This window comes from Garra rufa, chromosome 6 (assembly GCF_049309525.1).
Source record: "Garra rufa chromosome 6, GarRuf1.0, whole genome shotgun sequence".
NCBI lineage: Eukaryota > Metazoa > Chordata > Actinopteri > Cypriniformes > Cyprinidae > Garra > Garra rufa.
Genome location: NC_133366.1, coordinates 7533904 through 7554440, shown reverse-complemented (window position 1 = coordinate 7554440; position 20537 = coordinate 7533904). Strand labels below are relative to the sequence as shown.

The window sequence follows — 20537 nt, the reverse complement described above, 5'->3', positions numbered from 1 at the left end:
TTTTTTTTTACCTTTAATACTTAAGAACATTAAAATGTAGCACTTTCTTGTACTCAATTAAATCTTTGAATTACTTTTACTTGACTAAAAGTAAAAAAGTACTAGATTTCTAATGTAATTAACTATTGAATTATATTTAATATGAAACGTAGTGCAGTAAAATGTTCAATATTATGCTTTGGAATTTTATAAAGTAAAGTTTTCGAAAGAAAAACACTCTGATAAAGTACTTTTAAAGCAGTGAAGTAAAAATACTTCACTACTGTCCCCCTTTGTTGAAAACAGCGGAGAAGAAATTCTTCAGGTTTCTTTGATGAATAGAAAGTTCAGAAGAACAGCATTTATCTGCAATAGAAATCTTTTGTAACATTATAAATGTCTTTATCATCACTTTTGATCAATTTAAAGCATCCTTGCTAAACAAAAGTATTAATTTCTATCATTTCTTTCCCAAAAATAAATAAAAATATTTATACTAACTCCAAGATTTTGAATGGTATAGTGTATAATGTTACAAAAGCTTTTTATTTCAGATAAATGCTGATTTTTGGATCTTTCTATTTATTACAGAATCCTGAAAAAATGCTCAACTGTTTTAAATATTGATGATAATAATAATAATAATAATAATAATAATAATAAATGTTTCTTAAACAGCAAATCAGCATTTTGGAATGATTTCTGAAGGATCATGTGACTGAAGACTGGAGTAATAATGCTGAAAATTCAGCTTTACGTCACAGGAATAAATTATATTTTAAAATATATTCAAAATAAAAAATAGTTATAGTTATTAATATTTCATAATTTTACTGTTTTTCCTGTGGTTTGGTTCAACTAAATGCAGGCTTTGTGAGCAGAAAAGATAAAAAAAAAAATGTTCAAAAACTTTTGACTGGCAGTGTATAACTATGCAAAAACTATGCAATTAATATTATTAAATAATGCAAATAAAATTTGTATACCACGCATGGTTCTAATAGATCAACGACTAACATGGCTTATGCCTGAAATGTTATTTATAATATACTACTTAGCTAGATTTGGAAACAGCCTACAAGTAACACGCAAAACCAACCACACTATTTAGGTTCACTGTGGCTTTATTAACAATAAAAAGTGCCACGTTTTAAAAGATCAAGCATGCCACAAGAGTTTCCCCATCAGTATATTTCTTTGCCGCAACGAGGGCCCTCTAAACACTCACTCACTCACTCACTCACTCACTCACTCACTCACTCACTCACTCACTCACTCACTCACTCACTCACTCACTCACTCACTCACTCACTCACTCACTCACTCACTCACTCACTCACTCACTCACTCACTCACTCACTCACTCACAGATTAGGCACTGGAGCCCACAAATGTACAGTTTGAGAAGTTTTGATACCAAATAAAAGGTTAGGCACTTTTGAACCGGACAGAACGAGTGTTAAATAAAGTGGTACATGGATCCTTCTGAACAGAAACCCACCGTCAATAACAAGAGCTCACGGCTAAACAATACATGATTGAGAAACAGTCTCCATTCACACCAACCAATCACAGGCCTCGATTTATTCAAATGAGCACTGGAGAAGAGGCAGGGCTACAGTAATACTGTGGATGTTGGAGAAACAGAGTTAATGCTCTAGACTGCATGGACAACTTACAATAACTGAATCTTTTAGAAGAATTCTTTCATTTTAAGACTTAAAGGAAAAGTTCACTTCCAGAACGAGATTCGCAGATAATTTACTTACTCCCTTGTCATCCAAGATGTTCCTATCTGTGTTTTACAGTCGTAAAGAAATAGTTTTTTGATGATTTCTCTTCATATAGCGAACTTCTATGATGCCCACGAGTTTGAACTTCCAAAATGCAGTTTAAATGCAGCTTCAAAGGGCTCTAAACGATCCCAGCCGATGAAAAGAAGAGTCTTATCTAGTGAAACGATTGGTTATTTTCTAAAACAAATTACAATTTATATACTTTTTAACATCAAACGCTCGTCTCGTCTAGCTTTGTGTGTATTCCAGTTCAAGACAGTTAGGGTATGTTGGAAAACTCTCATCTCATTTTCTCCTCTAACATCAAACTCATCCTGCATCACCGTTTTACCTTTTTTTGTAAAGAGCGTTTGACCTTTGTTGCGCATTCACTTTATAAACACTGGGTTGGTATTTCTGCAGCGATGTAGGATGATTTTAAAGTTGGAGGAGAAAATGAGATGAGAGTTTTTCAACATACCCTAACTGTCTTGAACTGGAATACACAGTTCATGCAGAGCTAGACAAGATGAGCATTTGAGGTTAAAAAGTATATAAAATTTCAATTTTTGTAGAAAACAACCATACGTTTCACTAGATAAGACTCTTATTCCTCATCTGGGATTGTTTTCAGCCCTTTGAAGCTGCATTTAAACTGCATTTTGGAAGTTCAAACTCGGAGCACCATAGAAGTCCATTATATGGAGAGAACCTCAAAAAAACTTTCTTTACAACTGAAGAAAGAAAGACGTGAACATCTTGGATGACAAGCGGATGAATAAATTATCTGTACATTTTTGTTCTGAAAGTGAACTTCTCCTTTAAGGTTTCTCTAATGACTTTAAACTTCGTTTTAAATGACTTTTCATAATTTAGTATAACAGGGCTCTAGGAGTCAGTGTAACCAATATCCTAAGCATTTTTTGTAATAGTTTAGGCTTAGAATTTAAAGATGTATATCATATAAAGTAGACTTCATTTAAACAGTCAGATTCTCCCAATAAACCTGGGCTTTTAATCCTCCAGAGTTTTAATACTTCAGCTCAACAACCCTGAACATGAAAACCAAGAGCAGCCATTAAAATCATTTTTTGTTGATGGGGAAAAAGTTGAGAGAAAGCCAGCGAAACCCTTTTTAGTTCTAGTTCTCCAACCGGCCGTTGTCACCTTAAAGCTTTATGTGAAACAAAAACAAAAAAACAAACATGATTGATCAATCAACGACAAAATCGATTAAAATAAATAATCATTCCTTGATTCCTCTGACCGTGATTAAATAATTCAGCAATAATAATAAAAATAATAATAATCCGACAGAATTGCACACGAATGGAAAGTTGCACTGTAGTGGCGGTACTGAAGGAGGCACTGAGGACGCGTCTCCGCTTTACGACAACAACAAACATATTCCCCACAATTGATCAACCACTCAAGCTTGTCCTGATTTGGTCTCCACAAAAAAATCCTGTTAGCACAGAAGTCTACATCACAGGTGAGCCTCCGGCACGTGTGTGTGGTCTGGGAGCGCGAGGTGCTGCTGGATCGCTCCGGTGTCACGGAGGTATTAAAACAAACAAGACCTCGAGTCCTGAGTCTGTTTATCCACTGACCTCGCGTCCTCCTCAGATTCAGGGGCGGAGCCGGTCACCGTGATGGTAGGTGTGACGGAGAGGCCTGATTGGCCGGAGCGAGCTGTCCGTCATCACCTCTTCTGCTCCCAGATCTCTGGCATGTTTAAGTCCAGATGCTCCAGAGAGCGCAGCGCCTGCACGTTCTCAGAGTAAAACGCCACGTCCACCATCACCAACCTGCAGAGACAGAAAGACGATGGGCAAATGTCATGAAGAACTGCACAGAATGAAAAGAAAATGTTCTAAAGGAGTAATAGGAAATAATAGTAAAAATTTTATTACTATAAATAATACATTAAATAAATAAAAAAAGTAACATTAAATACATAATTTAAATTAATAATAAATTAATAAAATAATTAATTGAAATTCAATATAAAGATTAGATCAATATATAATAAGATTGATAGAATAATAATACTATAAACAATATATATTATAAACAATATTAGAAAAATATATAGTTTTAATTTTGATTATTATTTTGCATATACACACACACACACACACTTAAATATGCACATGCACACATTTTTTTAGATTGTTAATTTTATATATATATATAAAAATTTATTAAATATTAAAATTACAAACACATTTTTTGTGGATAAAATAAGACAATAAAATAAACATACTAAAAATAATATTAAAAAATATGAATAAATTAGTTATTGTTATATTAGTTTATTTGTGTGTGTGTGTGTGTGTATGTGTGTGTATAAATATATATGTATATATAAATAAAGTAGTAATTTTGTAATGTCATTTTTATATACTTTTTTATTTATTACAGTGTTATATATACAAATCTAAATAACTTAGTATAAAAAAAGTATATTTCTAGGTATTTATAAATTATTTTTTAAAAACACTACTATATTTGTAAATTATATATATTTAAATTACATACGCAATTTATATATGTGTGTGTGTGTGTGTGTGTGTGTGTGTGTGTGTGTGTGTGTGTGTGTGCGTGTATTTTTATAATAATTTTAATAATTAATAATTTATACACACATTTAAATAATTATTATATAATGATTTAATATTTATATGCATTTATAAACATAATTTTTAAAATAGAAAGTAAACAGTATATATTATTTTCTATAAAATAAAAATTATATATATTTATTTATTCCTCATAGTCACTGGTGTTTCTCATTGCTGTAACACAGAGAAACACACACTCACCCATTCTGAGGTCCGCCATCATTGACGACTCCCAGTCGCGCTAACTGTCTCTTCAGATGCAGCTTAAAGCTGGCATTTATCCTGAGGAACAGCATCTACACACAAACACACAATAAACACCATTAGTTCCTGGTTTCGGTTCACACTGACAGCTCAAAGTTCGAGTGCAGCATCTCACCTGCGTCTGCTCCTCTGGTAAGAGTTCACAAATGGCCTCGTGCATTTTGGCCATCTGTTTACACACGTTACGCAAACACGCAGACGGCATCGGCGCCTTCACCTCATACTGCAGAGAACAAACTCGCTTCAGCCTCAACAAACCACAATAATACTAGAGAGATATCACAGAGGGTCAAACCCACCTTAGACAGAGCTTTCTCAAACATGCTGTCCATGATGGCCACTAGTTTAGCAGAGATTTCTGAGATGTGATCATTGTAGTCCTGAAGACACAGTAAACACAAAATTCTTTCAAGGACTTTTCAAGCACTACTTTTATTATTTTCAAAGACTTCAAACAGAGATCTCACTTATGTCTTCTATTTCATAGAAATAAATAAATAAAAATAACTTGCAAAAATTAGCACATGTGAAGTACTACTACTAAAGTATTAAAGTATACTACACTTTTACTATACCACAGTTAATTTTCTTAAGGGATTTGTAGGTGTATAAATTCTTTTTTTGCTTTGTAACTGTACGGCCTTAATGGTTTGATGTTTTCTACTATTTAAAAAAAAAAAAAAAAAGAGATCGCAAAATCACTTAAATTCCAATGTGGATCAAACGATTTGTGATCCAAGCTCCAAAGTTTCGATCTAAATTAAATGATTCACGATACAAAATTCCAAACCAAATTAAAAGATTTGCGATTTGCAATTTGAAGTCCTGACCTGAAACATATGATTTTAATAATATGATATAATACATATTAATATTAATACATAAGTTACTTAATATTTATACTCATAATATATTGATATAAAAATTATATATAATTATAAAACATTAACTACTAATTATTTATGTAAATTGTATATGTAAATTATATATATAATTTTTATATTCAATAATTATCATAATCGTATATTTATAGGTATTTATACGCATAATAAAAAAAACTACATTATATATGTAAATTATATATATATATATATATATATACACATACATACACACACACACACACACACACACACACATATATATGTATGTGTGTATATATGTGTGTGTGTGTGTGTGTGTGTGTGTGTGTGTGTATATATATATTTACATATCTACATTAAATATGTAAATGATACATAAAATTTTTAAATGATATACATAATATATACATACATATATTTATTACACTGTAATATATATCTAATACACTGTTATATATATATATATATATATATATATATACACACACACACACACACACACACACACACACACACACACATACTAATACTAAATAATAATATTTAAATTATAACTGTTGTATTTATATGTATTTATAAACAATTAAAAAAACAAAATAGAAATTAATTACAGTATTTTCTATAAAATGAAATTAATAGATTTTATTGATTTGGTTCATCTGTTCCTCTTTTCGCATCTTCAGCCATGTTCCATAACACTTTCAGTACTACTACTTGCTTAGATTGATTGTTTTCTGACATTAACTGAAATAAGCGATAAAGGTATGATGCTTTATGAATTGCGTGAATTTTGCGTGAAAACATATGTGCTTATTGACCAAATCAAACACTTTTTTCATTGATACATTGTCTTTCAATAATTAAAGCACTTTTCAAGTACCTCTTCAAGAATGTTGCTATTTTTTAAAGGGTCTTCCAGGCCTTAAATTTCAAATTCAACCTTGTACGAACCCTATGTAAGGATGTTTACCTTGGTGATGTGGCCAAAGTGTCTCAGTATGCTGTACTGTTTGGGCTGCAGTCTGGTCTCAAAGTGCGCTCTGATTACAGGGATGTAGTGAACCACCAGCTGAAGACAGCGAGAAGCCAGAGCTGAGGACAGACACACTCAGATTTAGGGCTGCGCTTTAGCAAATGCCATCACGTTCTACATTTGAGACGTCATCACGTGTGTTTTCTTACCCAGGTTTCTGGTGGTGATGGTTTTCAGGCCCACCACCTGCAGAGCTCCTGCCCCCAGCACCAGCTGACAGCTGCGAGAGTTGAAGTGCTGTTGCCACAGAAACAAAGCACAACCTGTCAATCAAACGATGCCACAGTGCAGCCTGCAGCTGAAACTAAACCTGAAACGAACTGAATGTCACACACAGACACACACCTTAAGCAGGTCGGCGAGGCGAGTGAGGATGTCAGTGGTGATGGAGGGAATGTCGTTCACACACTGACAGTACTCCAGAATCATTCGGATCAGCAGCAGCACCGTCCTGCCAGAGGACACAAAGGTTAATAGGGACAAGAGAGAACTTGCCAGTGAAATGTAAGTTTCAGTGATGAAAACTCACCCGACCACTGCATACTTCTGCCCATCGACACACAGAAACTCACTGGGCTTCCTGTCCTCAGACCCTGAAACACACAAAATACATTTACTACTCTCAGTTAAACGTCAATAATACACTGCAATAATAAAGGACGCAGGTATGTGCTTGGCAAAGCACAAAAAAGAAAGAAAATTCAACCTTCCACCCTCTATTTTACTGTAAAAAAAAAAAAAAAAGTATACAAAAAATGTTTTTTTATTACTTTATCATCATTATTATTATTGTATATAATAATAATAATTATAATTATTATAATAACTCCCTACTTTACAGTCAAATTAAACATTTATTATAAACCAACAAAACGATTGTTGTTGTTATAGTTTATAAAAAACGAATTATTATTATTATAATTATTATTATCAGTATGTTTAATAATTTAATATGGAGAAAAACAAAAAATTCAATTACTTTTTTAACTTAAACTGGAATAATACACTGCAATAGCAAAAAACTTGAACCACCACATATTGTACTGTACAAATAAAGTAATAAACTATTATTATTATCATCATTATTATTGCAGTAAATAATAACAACAACAACTCCCTACTGTATATTAAAACAGATTGTTGTTGTTGTTGTTATAGTTCATAAAAACATTATTATTATTAGTAGTAGTAGTATTACTATTATTGTTGATTAATTTAATAATACAGAAATAACACAGTATAATAGCAAACAAAAATTACCACCGCGTATTGTACTGTAAAATAGAAATGCTATACAAGAATATTTTAATTATTTATTATTTATATATTATCATTGATTAAATTATTTTTTCATATGGAAATCCAGACAAATATGGAGAAAAAAAAATCACATCGCTAAAAATACAATTACATACTATTATAAAATAGTATTATGAAAAAATAATAATATTACTACTAATAATAAATAACAACAACAATTATTATTATTATTAATACTGTTAAAAACAATAACAATAACAATTTATTATTTTATATATTTTTATTATTAACTTTAGTATTATTAGTAGTATTTTTCTTGTTAAATAATTTAAAAATCACATCCCTGAGAATACCATTATATACTATGATAAAATAGTATTATATAATAATAATAGTAATAATAACAATTATTAGTACATTATTATTAATAATGATGATAATAATAATGTCAAAAATAATAAGTAGTATTCTATGGTATAATATAATTTTTTTCAATTATAAATGTATAATATGAAAAATTTTATATTATAAAAAATACTATTATTATATATAATAATAATTATAATTCATATTATTATTATTATTAAAAAGAACAATAATAATGTAAATTAAAACTATCATAACAATATTTTTTTATTATTTATATATTCGTTTTATGATGATAATTATTATTGCATAGTACAATAACAATTGATTTAAAGGGGCTATATGCAATTTTCTGAAATTTTGTGGCCAAAAAAACGGAACTTCTCTTCCTTTCTGCTCGCTGTCGCACACTTCACAAGTCATCCGCTGCAAAGAAGTCAACATTATGTTTACAGAGGTAAGAACAGTCAAATACATATATCGTTTGAGAAACTAAGTTTGTTTGCAATATATATGACACAACAAAATGCACAGTAGTGCTTCGGAGTTATATAGTAATAGTGTTTGTATATTTCAGTGTTTGTTTAGAACAGTGTGAGTGTTTTATAAATCGTAATGTAAAATGAAGATAACGTGTCACAAAATGTCAAGTGTTCTCTTATCAAAACGTTAAACGTGTAGCTGACAAACTACACAAAAAATTTATACATTAAATAAATAAATAAATAAACCCAAGGGCGCACAGCCCTGAAACATTCGTAGACTATTAAAAACACAATCTGAGCATTGTCCTTGACCACTTATTATACACAAGTAGCTTACTATCACCAAGTATGAAAGACATATACATACTACTATTTAGCAATATTTATTGACGACATGTTAATGTCTTATTACGTGAAATATAACGCATCACACTTTACATCTTCAATTACCTCTTATTTTGTGTGAGGATATAGAAACAACAAAAAATATAATGTAGCTTTACATGGCAATATAATAAATAATGCATCAGTTTTATATAGCGCTTTTCTAGACACCCAAAAAGACTTTACATTACTGATGCACTATTCATTCACTCACTTTCATACTTGGTGATTATAAGCTGCTTATTAGTGTTGTATATATGTTTATATAGTATAAATATAAGCTACTTATTTTTAGCTACTGTTGGTGTCAGAGTTGTCCTGGGTCTCTTCTGTGTATTCGCACAATCCATTGCACTGCTTGTGAGTGTAGGCTAATTGCTGACTAGCGGTGGTGGCAGAGTGATCTGAAACGTTTAATATGAACGCGCTTGACGTCACATCCGCAGACAGCACGCGAAAAATCAGATTTTTTTTCCCCTCAGAATTGAGATATAAAAGCAAAATTGTGAGTTATAGTCTAATTTTGAAGGGAAAAAAGACTAATATGTTCTCAGAATTGCGAGTTTATATCTCACAATAAGTTAGAAATATATAAACTCACAATTCTGAGGAAAAAAGTCAATTACAAGATATTAACTCACAATTATGAGAAAGAAAGTCAAAATTTCCAGTTTATATCATGCAATTCTGAGAAAAAAGTCAGAAATGAGAGATTTTGTCTTGCAATTCTGACTTTATAACTCGCAATTGCCAGTTTTTAATCACAAAATTCTGATGTTATTTCTCAGAATTGTGAGATATAAACTCTCAATTGTGAATTATAAAGTCCAATTCTGATGTTCTCAAAATTGCGAGTTTTTAACTCACAATAAATTACAAACTCGCAATTCTGAGAAATAAAGTCACAATTGCGAGATAAAAACTTGCAATTCTGAGATAAAAAGTCAGAATTGTGAGTTTATATCTCACAATTCTGACTTCATTACTCACAATTGGGAGTTTAAATCTCATAATTCTGAGAAAAAAGTAAATTGTGGGATAAAAAGTCACTATTATTTATTTTTTATTCAGTGCCAGAAACTGGCTTCCACACAAATTCCCATTATTGTAATGCAAAAAAGGTTATTCTCTAATTAGTAGTGATTTTCATTAATATCAGGGTGAATTTCCAGTACATTTCATTACAGTATTACATTAATCCGACCCGACAGAAAATAGGAAAAGTAGGATACAGGCTTATAGGTGCACCCACTGTGAGCTGACAAGGCGTCAGTATGCTCATCAGGAGATGTTTGAGTCATAAACGTTTATTTTGGGGGAAAAGTTGCATATAGCCCCTTTAAAAAACAATACAGAAATGAATAAAAACATAAAAAGCAGATCCCTGAAAAATAAATTAATTATACCCAAATAAACCAGAAAAACAAACTGCACTAATAAATGATGTTGTAGCACCTGTGGGTTTGCGTTCAGGCAGTGTGATGCGTCCGTCAGCGATGGAGTCGACCAGATCCTGAAACTCAGCCGGGACCTCGGCCTGCTTCCACCGCTCATTATCCAGCAGCAGACTGCACACACATGACCAACCGTAACTCATTCAGTTCTGACTGAAAATCTCTTTCATTGAAAGCATGAGCGCAGGTGTACCTGAGTTTAGTCTTGCGCTCCTCGTGGAAGCGCTGCACGAAGCGGTTGGCTTGACTCTGCAGCGCCCCCCTCAGGCTCATGCTGCGCCGGACGCACAGCTCTTCAGTGTCTTTGACGAACGACTCCACCGCCTGACTCAAACACACGAACTCTGACGAGCTCAAGCGCTCCAGAGAGCCGTCCTGCACAACCAGACTGGCATTAACAGCTGTGTTTCGTAATTACAGCCTAACGTCAGAGTTACGTCTCTCACTCATGTGGAGGATGACTTGTTATGTTTAAAGGAATTAAGTGGTTTAACAGAATTGAAAGCAGTGATCAGATAAAGCGATCAAACTGGTTCAGGTGTGTCGTGTGTGTGCTTTTACCTTGGCTCGCGTCATGAGCACTTTAACGCAGCGGTCGTGACTGACGTCTGACGCCGTGTACAGCAGCTCCTGAACGTTATTGGCCACCCGACCCAACTCCAGATCAGACGGCATCACGTCCTCACTACTGACAGACAAAAGAAAAACATTACCAGTATTTTCACAGCCGGTGAATTAAGTCTCTTTAAATGTGAGGCTTATTCACTGTCACACAGGTTTTTAAAGGATTTTAAGGAGGTCATATAAGGGGAAAAAAATTAAGTACATGTCTAGTTTATATTTCACCCCATAAACAAAAATAAACTTTAAATTTAGGCTTTTAAAACCACTACAATTTTTATTAATTGTAACATAAGCATACTTATGGCCAAATGTATGGAAGCCCATTAGTGCAAAAAAAAAAAAAAGAATTGTGGAATATAAACTGCAACTGCATGTTATAAAGTCAGAATTATGAGATATAAACTTGCAATTGTGAGTTATGAAGTCAGAATTGCGAATTCTGATGTTTCATTTGTGTGAAATAAACTCACAATTGTGAGAAATAAAATATTGTGAGACAAAAATATGCAATTCTGACTTTTTTTCTTGCATTTGCGATTTTTTTCCCCTCAGAATTGAGATATAAAAGCAAAGTTGTGAGTTATAGTCCAATTTTGAAGGGAAGAAAGGCTAATATGTTCTCAGAATTGCGAGTTTATATCTCACAATAAGTTAGAAATATATAAACTCACAATTCTGAGGAAAAAAGTCAATTACAAGATATTAACTCGCAATTATGAGAAAGAAAGTCAAAATTTCCAGTTTATATCATGCAATTCTGAGAAAAAAGTCAGAAATGAGAGATTTTGTCTTGCAATTCTGACTTTATAACTCGCAATTGCCAGTTTTTAATCACAAAATTCGGATGTTATTTCTCAGAATTGTGAGATAAACCCACAATTTTAAATTAGAAAGTCCAATTCTGAGAGAAAAAGACTGATGTTCTCAGAACTGAGTTTATACCTCACTATAAATTATAAACTCGTAATTCTAAGAAAAAAGGTCACAATTGCCATTTTATTTTTATGCAATTCTAATAAGATCTCAGAAATGTGAGTTTTTGTCTTGCAATTCTAACTTTGTAACTTACAATTGCCAGTTTATATCACACAATTCTTGTTATTTCTCAGAATTGTGAGATATAAACTCGCAATTGTGAATTATAAAGTCCAATTCTGATGTTCTCAAAATTGCGAGTTTATAACTCACAATAAATTATAAACTCGCAATTCTGAGAAATAGTCACAATTGCAAGATAAAAACTTGCAACTCTGAGATAAAAAGTCAGAATTATGAGTTTATATCTCACAATTCTGACTTCATTACTCACAATTGGGAGTTTAAATCTCATAATTCTGAGAAAAAAAGTCAATTGTGAGATAAAAAGTCACTATTTCCTCACTGAGTTATTTTTTATTCAGTGCCAGAAACTGGCTTCCATACAAATTCCCATTATTGTAATGCAAAAAAGGTTATTCTCTAATTAGTAGTGATTTTCATTAATATCAGGGTGAATTTCCAGTACATTTCATTACTGTATTACATTATAATTTACTATATTATTATACTACATTATGATTATACATGTTCTGTCATTGTTCATATTGTTCTGTCTTATTGTATTATTTTTTACATGTGCTAAATAAAGTCACAAAGTATGCAAAATATAATTTTTTTAATCTTTTAATATTTATGAAAGACATATTTTCTGCTCACCAAGGCTGCATTCATTTGATTAAAAAACACAGTAAAAACAGTAAAATTGTTAAATATTTTTACTATTTAAAATATGTGTTTTCTATTTGAGTATATTTTAAAATGTAATTTATTCCTGTGATGTAAAGCTGAATTTTCAGCATGATTACTCCAGTCTTCAGCATCACATGATCCTTCAGAAATCATTCTAATATGCTTAATTGCTGCTCAAGAAACATTTCTGATTATTATCAGTTGTGCTGATTAATTTATTTGTCTAAACTGTGTTATGTTTATTTTCTGAATTATTTAATGAATTTAAAACAGCATTTATTTATTATCTTATTATATTCGATAAGTCCAACGCAAACTTCCTGAATAGAAGTATTGATTTCATTAATCCTAATGTAAATCTTATTGACCCTAACTTTTGAACTGTAGATATGCTGTATACAGTTAGTCCTCTGTAACCCAAACTCACAGTGCAGCAGCGCCCCCTATGGGCAGGGAGGAGGTAGTGTTGGAGTTGTGTTCCCTGCTGGAGGAAGATTCGGTGGTTGCGGAGGCCGAGTCGCTCCCGCAGGCCTCTGTGCGTGTCTGCGCTCTTGTCTGCGCGTGCGCTGCCGCATTACTGCGCTGCTCTGCTTCATTCAGCGCATCGCTGATGAAAAGCCCCTCGTGAGTGAGGTATGCAAGCTCCGCCTCTCCTGAGTGAAGGGCGGAGCCTCCAGACTCCTCCTCCTCTTCGTCCTCATTGGTCCTGTTGTCAGAATGATTCGTTGCTGAGGAAACATCTGCTAACCGACTCCTCTGGCTGCTGTCCAGCACTTCCAGCACCACGTTGCGGATAACGCTGAGCGTAGCCTGAAAAAAAAACACAACAACAAACTTGCTATGTGTTTTGAACTAGACTAATGGAATTTTTTTTTTAAATCATTTTGGATAAAAGCGTCTGTTAATTGATTAAATTTAAATGTAAATAAAATATAATAAACATAAAAACCTAAAACAAAATTAGAAAAGCTACCTTGGACAACAACTGAAATAAAACAAGGCTAAGAACTAAACTAAAAAAAAATCCATTTACTAAAAAAGCTAAACAGAAATACATAAAAAAAAATGACAAAAGCACATAACAAATTTACTAAAACCCAAACTAAAATTAAAATGAAAACTAAAAATATTAAAATAAAATATAAATATTAGATGCAAAACTTAAACAAAAATTATACATTTTAACTAATTAAAAGTTTACATTGAAATGACTAAAACTGAAATGAAAATCTAATTATGCTACATGAAAACAAAACAAAAATGACAAAAGCACATAAAATGACAAAAACTATAACTAAAACTAAAACAAGAACTGCAAATGTCAACAATATTAGATGAAAAACTAAACCTTGATGTTTAGAAAATTGCTTTAGCAACTAGCATCTGCTAAATGATTCAATGTAAATAAAATATTAATATAAAAATTATAAACACAAAAACCTAAATCAAAATTAGAAAAGCTATCTTGGACACTAACTGAAATAAAACAAGGCTAAGAACTAAATTTAAAAAATCCACTTACTAAAAAAGCTAAACAGAAACGCGTATATAAAAAAAAAAAAAAGCACATAAATTTACTAAAACCCAAACTAAAATATTAAAATAAAATATAAATATCAGACGAAAAACTGAAATAAAAATCTAATTATGCTACATGAAAACAAAACAAAAATGACAAAAGCACATAAAATGACTAAACTAAACTATAACTAAAATTAAAATTAAAACAAGAACTGCAAATGTCAAAAATATTAAATGAAAACCTAAACCTTGTATTTAAAGAAAATTAATAATTTTGCTTTAGCAACTATTGTCTGCTAAACGATTAAATGTAAATTAAATCTTAATATCAAATAATAAAATAGAAAAGCTACCTTGGACACCAACTGAACTAAAACAAGGCTAAGAACTAAACTAAAAAAAAAAATCTACTTACTAAAAAAGCTAAACAGAAATACATATATAAAAAAAAACTACATAAAAAACTATACAAAACTATACTATACATATACATAAAACTATACATATTAAAATAAAATATAAATATTAGATGAAAAACTTAAAGGACAATTAAAAATTACAACAACCTAAAAGTTTACATTGAAATTACTAAAAAAAAATTATGCAAAAAATTGCAAATATCAAAATAAATTAATTTATTAGTTAATTGTGAAATGAAAAACTAAACCTTGTGCTTAAAGGAAATTGATAATGTTGCTTTAGCAACTAAAACCAATAACTTTAAGTTAAAGTACTAAAATGATTCAACTGAAGCTAAATAGAAATATTAAAAATACAAAAACGACAAAAGAACATAAATGACTAAAATGAGAACATACAAGTAGGTTAATTCAAAATATGAATACTGTAACATTTTATAGTGGGGATATAATACTAAAATGACAGATCCTCACATGCTATTAATCCAGTAATTATTCAATTAATCCATCACTGTTATGAAACAACCACATGCTCTATGAGAAAGATAATGCGCTAGATCTAAGATGACTACGCAGCTCTTTGGCTATTGTTTAACATCATCTAATTTCCTGTGTGGCCTAGATGACATCAGACAAAACAAAAGTGGTTTCAAAGGCAGAACTAGTACAGTTGATGCAATTATGAAACCTATAACAGAAAAATAAGACCAGGGGGGTGTTCCATAAAACAAGTTTACCAAATAAGCCAGGCTTATTTCAGTTAGTCTGACTTATTGTCACTTGATTTGGCTCAAAATAAGTCAGACTAACTGAAATAAGCCTGACTTATTTGGTAAACTTGTTTTATGGAACACCCCCCTGGAACATCTATTTAAGCTCCTTTTGATGTTGTGTTGACACAGAGATGCCTCCTGAATGTTTTGTCAGGGATTTGCCACAAATGAATGACGTTACCTTGATTCTCTTAAGGAAAAGGATGAAGTGTTCAAAGATATCCAGCAGCAGATCAAACCACTGATGAAACGTCATCAAGCGCATCTGCTCATGAAATCTACATCACACACAAACACACACACAGTCAGCTGTGATTATCAGTGCTGCCAGATTTATAATATATATATTATATTAGTATTTAATTTATTCTGTGATCAAAGCTGAATTTTCAGCATCATTACTCCACTCTTCAGTGTCACATGATCCTTCAGAAATCATTCTAATATTCAGATTCATTACTTTTATTATCAATGTTAGAAACTGATGCGCTGCTTAATACTTTTGTGGAACCTGTGAAACTCAGGATTCTTTGCTAAATAAAATTTTAAAAAGAACAGCATTTATTCAAAACAGAAATCTTTTTTCAGTCAATTTTTTTTATCAATTCAACACATCCTTGCTGAATAAAACAGCTAATTTCTTTCAAAGACAGGAAGAAAACAAAGATATACAGACCCCAAACTATTGTTACAAAATATTAATAAATTCTGTTCTTTCGATTTATTAAAAGAATCCTGAAAAAAAGTATCAAAAACTGGTGCCAAAAAATATCAAGCAGCTGTTTTTAACATTGATAATAAATCAGCATATTAAAATGATTTCTGAAGGATCATGCGACGCTGAAGACTGACGTAATGGCTGATGAAAATTCAGCTTTGCATCACAGAAATAAATTATATTTTAAAGTATATTAAAATAGAAACCACTATTTTAAAAAGCATTAACATTTCACAATATTACCATTTTTTCCCTGCATTTTTAATTCACAGCTTTGATGAGCAGAAAAGTCTTCTTTAAAAAGCATTAAAAATCTTACTCATGTCTCATATATATATGTGTGTGTGTGTGTGTGTGTGTGTGTGTGTGTGTGTGTGTGTGTGTGTGACCCTGGACCACAAAACCAGTCATAAGGTTAAATTTTACAAAACTGGGATGTATACATCACATGGTAATGTGCTTTCTATTATAAATAAGAATATATAAATATATATAAAAAATATATAAATAAGCTTTCTATTGATGTATGGTTTGTTAGGATAGGACAATATTTGGTCGAGATACATCTATTTGAAATCTGGAATCTGAGGATGCAAAAAAATCAAAATATTGAGAAAATCACCTTTAAAGTTCTCCAAATTAAGTTCTTAATGCATATTACTAATCAAAAATTACATTTTGATAGGTTTACATTAGGAATTTTACAAAAAAATCTTCATGGAACATGATCTTTACTTAATTTCCTAATGATTTTTGGCATAAAAGAAAAATCTATAATTTTGACCCATACAATGTATTTTTGGCTATTGCTACAAATATACCCCAGCGACTTAAGACTGGTTTTGTGGTCCAGGGTCACATATATATATATATATATATATATTTATATATATATTACTCATATATAACTCACTTGACAGTGTCTGCATCGATTTCACTGATCTGTGACACGGACTTCACAACACACTGAAAGGAAAAAGAGAGAAATCATAAGAAACACTTATTTTTGATCTAATTTTTCTGCTCCGTTTCATGTTTTTAATCATGTAGCGTACCTGCCGTACAACGTTCTTGGCAGCGCGGATCATCTCCTCGCTGTAGATGTCCAGGAAATCCAGCTTCCTCTGTCTCAACAGACCAAAAACCAGAGACTGCAACCGATCCTGTAATGAACAAACACACACACACCTAAGTTTATAATCACATCATGAGCAAATTAAAACATCACCCGTAACGCATGCAGCTGAGATTGGCTTGATTCGATTCCTAATGACAATAAATCAGATTTCACTGTCATCGTCTGTGGTTTTCTACTTTCATTAAGGAAATTAAACTCAGGCGGCGGTTTAGTCGGCGTGGGATTCGGAGCATTATGTGACCAACCTTTCCTGACGCCGCAGGCTGCTCTTTGACCTGCATGAGAAGATCTCACACTGTAAACCTCAAACCAACACTGGCCCACATCCAACACAAACATGACCTGATTCACAGAGCACAGACTTATGGTTGGATTCATCGGGTTGCATTGATTTCACACCTGGAAACTGGAAACCACTCTTGTGGCCTGCTTCAAACAATGTTCAACGTTGGCATTTACTTGCAAGTTCAGTTTCGCATTTGAGATGACATGACGGAGATAGAAAAAATCTGCACCACTGCCAGAGTTTTCAAGTGACAAAAAAAAAAAAAGTTTTTCAAAGGTTTGGGGTCAGTGAGTGTTTGTCTTAAATTATTACTTTGATTTAAAAAGGATGCATTGAATTAATCAAAAGTGGAAGTAAAGACATTTATAATGTTTTCAATGTTCTAATGTTCTAATATTAGAATATTAGGATGATTTTGAAGGATCATGTGACACTGAAGACTGGAGTAATGATGCTGAAAATACAGCTTTGCATCACGGAAATAAATAGCATTTTATAATATAGTCAAACAGAAAACAGTTATTTTAAATTAGAATAATATTTCACAGTTTTACTGTTTTTACTGTATTTCCGATCAAATACACTACTAGTCAAAAGATTTGGAACAATAAGATTTTTTACGTTTTTTAAAAGAAGTCTCTTCTGCTCACCAGGCCTGCATTTATTTGATTTTAAGTACAGCAAAACAGTACAATTGTTAAATATTTTTACCATGTAAAATAACTGTTTCTATTTGAATATATTTTAAAACGTAATTTATTCCTGTGATTTCAAAACTGAATTTTATCATAGTTACTCCAGTCACATGATCCTTCAGAAATCATTCTAATATTCGCTGCTAAAAAAAAACATTTATTATTAATGTTGAAAACACCTGAGTAGAATAGTTTTAGGTTTCGCTGATGAATAGAAAGTTCTGAAGAAGAATTTTTTTTTTTAAATAGAAATCTTTTGTAACATAAATGCCTTTATCATCACTTTTGATCAATTTAAAGCATTTCTTTTCCCCAAAAAATTATACTGATACTGACTTTAAGCTTTCAAATGGTAGTGTGTATAATGTTACAAAAGCTTTTTATTTCTGATAAAATTAAATTTAAAATTTTTATTAAATTTAAAAAAATAAATAAACAAATAAAAATAACAATAATGATTTCAACTAGTTGTTATAGCATTTTTTTCTAATTTTCTTAAACCTGGTTAATGTTACTAAGTAAAAACATAACTAAGTAAAAATATACATAATTAAAAAAATATATATAAAGGCATATTAAAATAAACTAATAAAATTACAAAAACAAACCAAATTACTTAAATTTACTTACTTTTAAAAACTGATTTTAAAATTAGCATACTGGCATTCTGGCATATATAAATAAAAATAATAAAATAAAAATAAAATAAATACATTAAATAATAATTAAAAATGCTGAAATCATAAAACAATAATAATTAAAAAAATTAAATGTGTTAGCTGATGTAAAATAAAATTTACCTGGGAAAATTTTTTTTTATATATATATATATATATATATATATATATATATATATAGTACAGACCAAAAGTTTGGACACACCTTCTTTGGGCAGACCTAAATCCAATAGAAAATCTTTGGATGGAGCTGAAACTCCGTGTTGCTCAGTGCCAGCCCCGAAACCTGACAGATCTAGAGAAGATCTGTATGGAGAAGTGGGCCAAAATCCCTCCTGCAGTGTGTGCAAACCTGGTGAAGAACTACAGGAATCGTTTGACCTCTGTAATTGTTAACAAAGGCTTCTGCCAAATATAAAAAAAAATTGATTCCAGTGATCAAATACTTATTTGACACAGTAATTCACAAATAAATTGTAAAAAAAAAAAAAAAAAAAAAAAAAAAATCATACAATGTGATTTCCGGATTTTTCTCTCACAGTGGAAATGCACCTTATGCTGAAAATTGTACACCCCTCCATGATTTCTAAGTAAGAGAAATTTGCAAAATAACAGGGTGATCCAAACTTTTGGTCTGTACTGTGTATATATATATATATATATAAAATAAACAAATAAAAATATATAAAGCCATAATAAAATAAATTTATAAAATTACAATTACAACAAAATTACTAAAGGATCTTTGATCTTTGGATATTTCCATTCATCAAAGAATCCTGAAAAAATGCCCTCAACTGTTTTAAATACTGATAATAATAATAATATTAATTAAAAATGTTTCTTGAGCAGCGAATCAGAATCAGAATGATTTCTGAAGAATCATGTGACTGGAGTAATGATGCTGAAAATTCAGCTTGAAATCAGAGGAATAAATGACATTTTAAAATATATTCAAATACAAAACAGTTATTTTAAATAAAGTAAAAACATTTCAAAATTTTACTGCTTTTGCACTACTTTGATTCAATCAAATGAAGTGAGCAGAAGAGACTTATTTAATAATATGCTCTTTAAGGAGGACGTTCTGTGCTGTGAGAGTTATGGTATGCTGTCACACAACAAAGAACTCTTTTATTTCAGAAGATAAAGGCACGTTTGATTCCTCAACACACGTGAAAGTTGTCTGACCTTTTCCACGACCTGACTGTCCTCCTCAAAGGGCCGATTGAGATCGCTCTGAGCGTACGTGGAGAAATCGGCCACCATCATCTTATCGATCAACCTCTCCATCTCACAGAGCTGAGAACCCAAATGTCTGCAGACAGAGACACAAACAACAGGAAATGAACGGCATGCCCACATTCTTATTCTTCTGTTCCTTGTTAGTACATTTCCCGGTAAACATATGTGTTGTTTGTGCACCTGAAGCTGTGAATTCCCTGCAGTTCCTGCTGCAGCACTTCTTTGG

The 20537-nt window shown here is 31.4% G+C and overlaps 1 protein-coding gene across 1 annotated transcript in view; it reads right to left on the bottom strand.

The window, feature by feature from the left end:
* Positions 1-1096: 1096 nt before the first annotated feature.
* Positions 1097-20537, bottom strand: part of LOC141336810 (vacuolar protein sorting-associated protein 54-like) — a 20497-nt gene continuing 1056 nt past the window's right edge. Inside the window, exons 2-17 of the mRNA XM_073842536.1 lie at positions 20258-20384; positions 17326-17433; positions 17184-17236; positions 15734-15830; positions 13267-13649; positions 11049-11175; positions 10681-10862; positions 10489-10601; positions 7068-7131; positions 6884-6989; positions 6688-6775; positions 6476-6597; positions 4942-5022; positions 4758-4865; positions 4580-4674; positions 1097-3562 (exon numbers count right to left, since the gene is read on the bottom strand). Coding sequence (XP_073698637.1) covers positions 3457-3562; positions 4580-4674; positions 4758-4865; positions 4942-5022; positions 6476-6597; positions 6688-6775; positions 6884-6989; positions 7068-7131; positions 10489-10601; positions 10681-10862; positions 11049-11175; positions 13267-13649; positions 15734-15830; positions 17184-17236; positions 17326-17433; positions 20258-20384 — 1960 coding nt within the window. The 3' untranslated portion in view covers positions 1097-3456. The remainder of the gene's footprint in view (positions 3563-4579; positions 4675-4757; positions 4866-4941; positions 5023-6475; positions 6598-6687; positions 6776-6883; positions 6990-7067; positions 7132-10488; positions 10602-10680; positions 10863-11048; positions 11176-13266; positions 13650-15733; positions 15831-17183; positions 17237-17325; positions 17434-20257; positions 20385-20537) is intronic.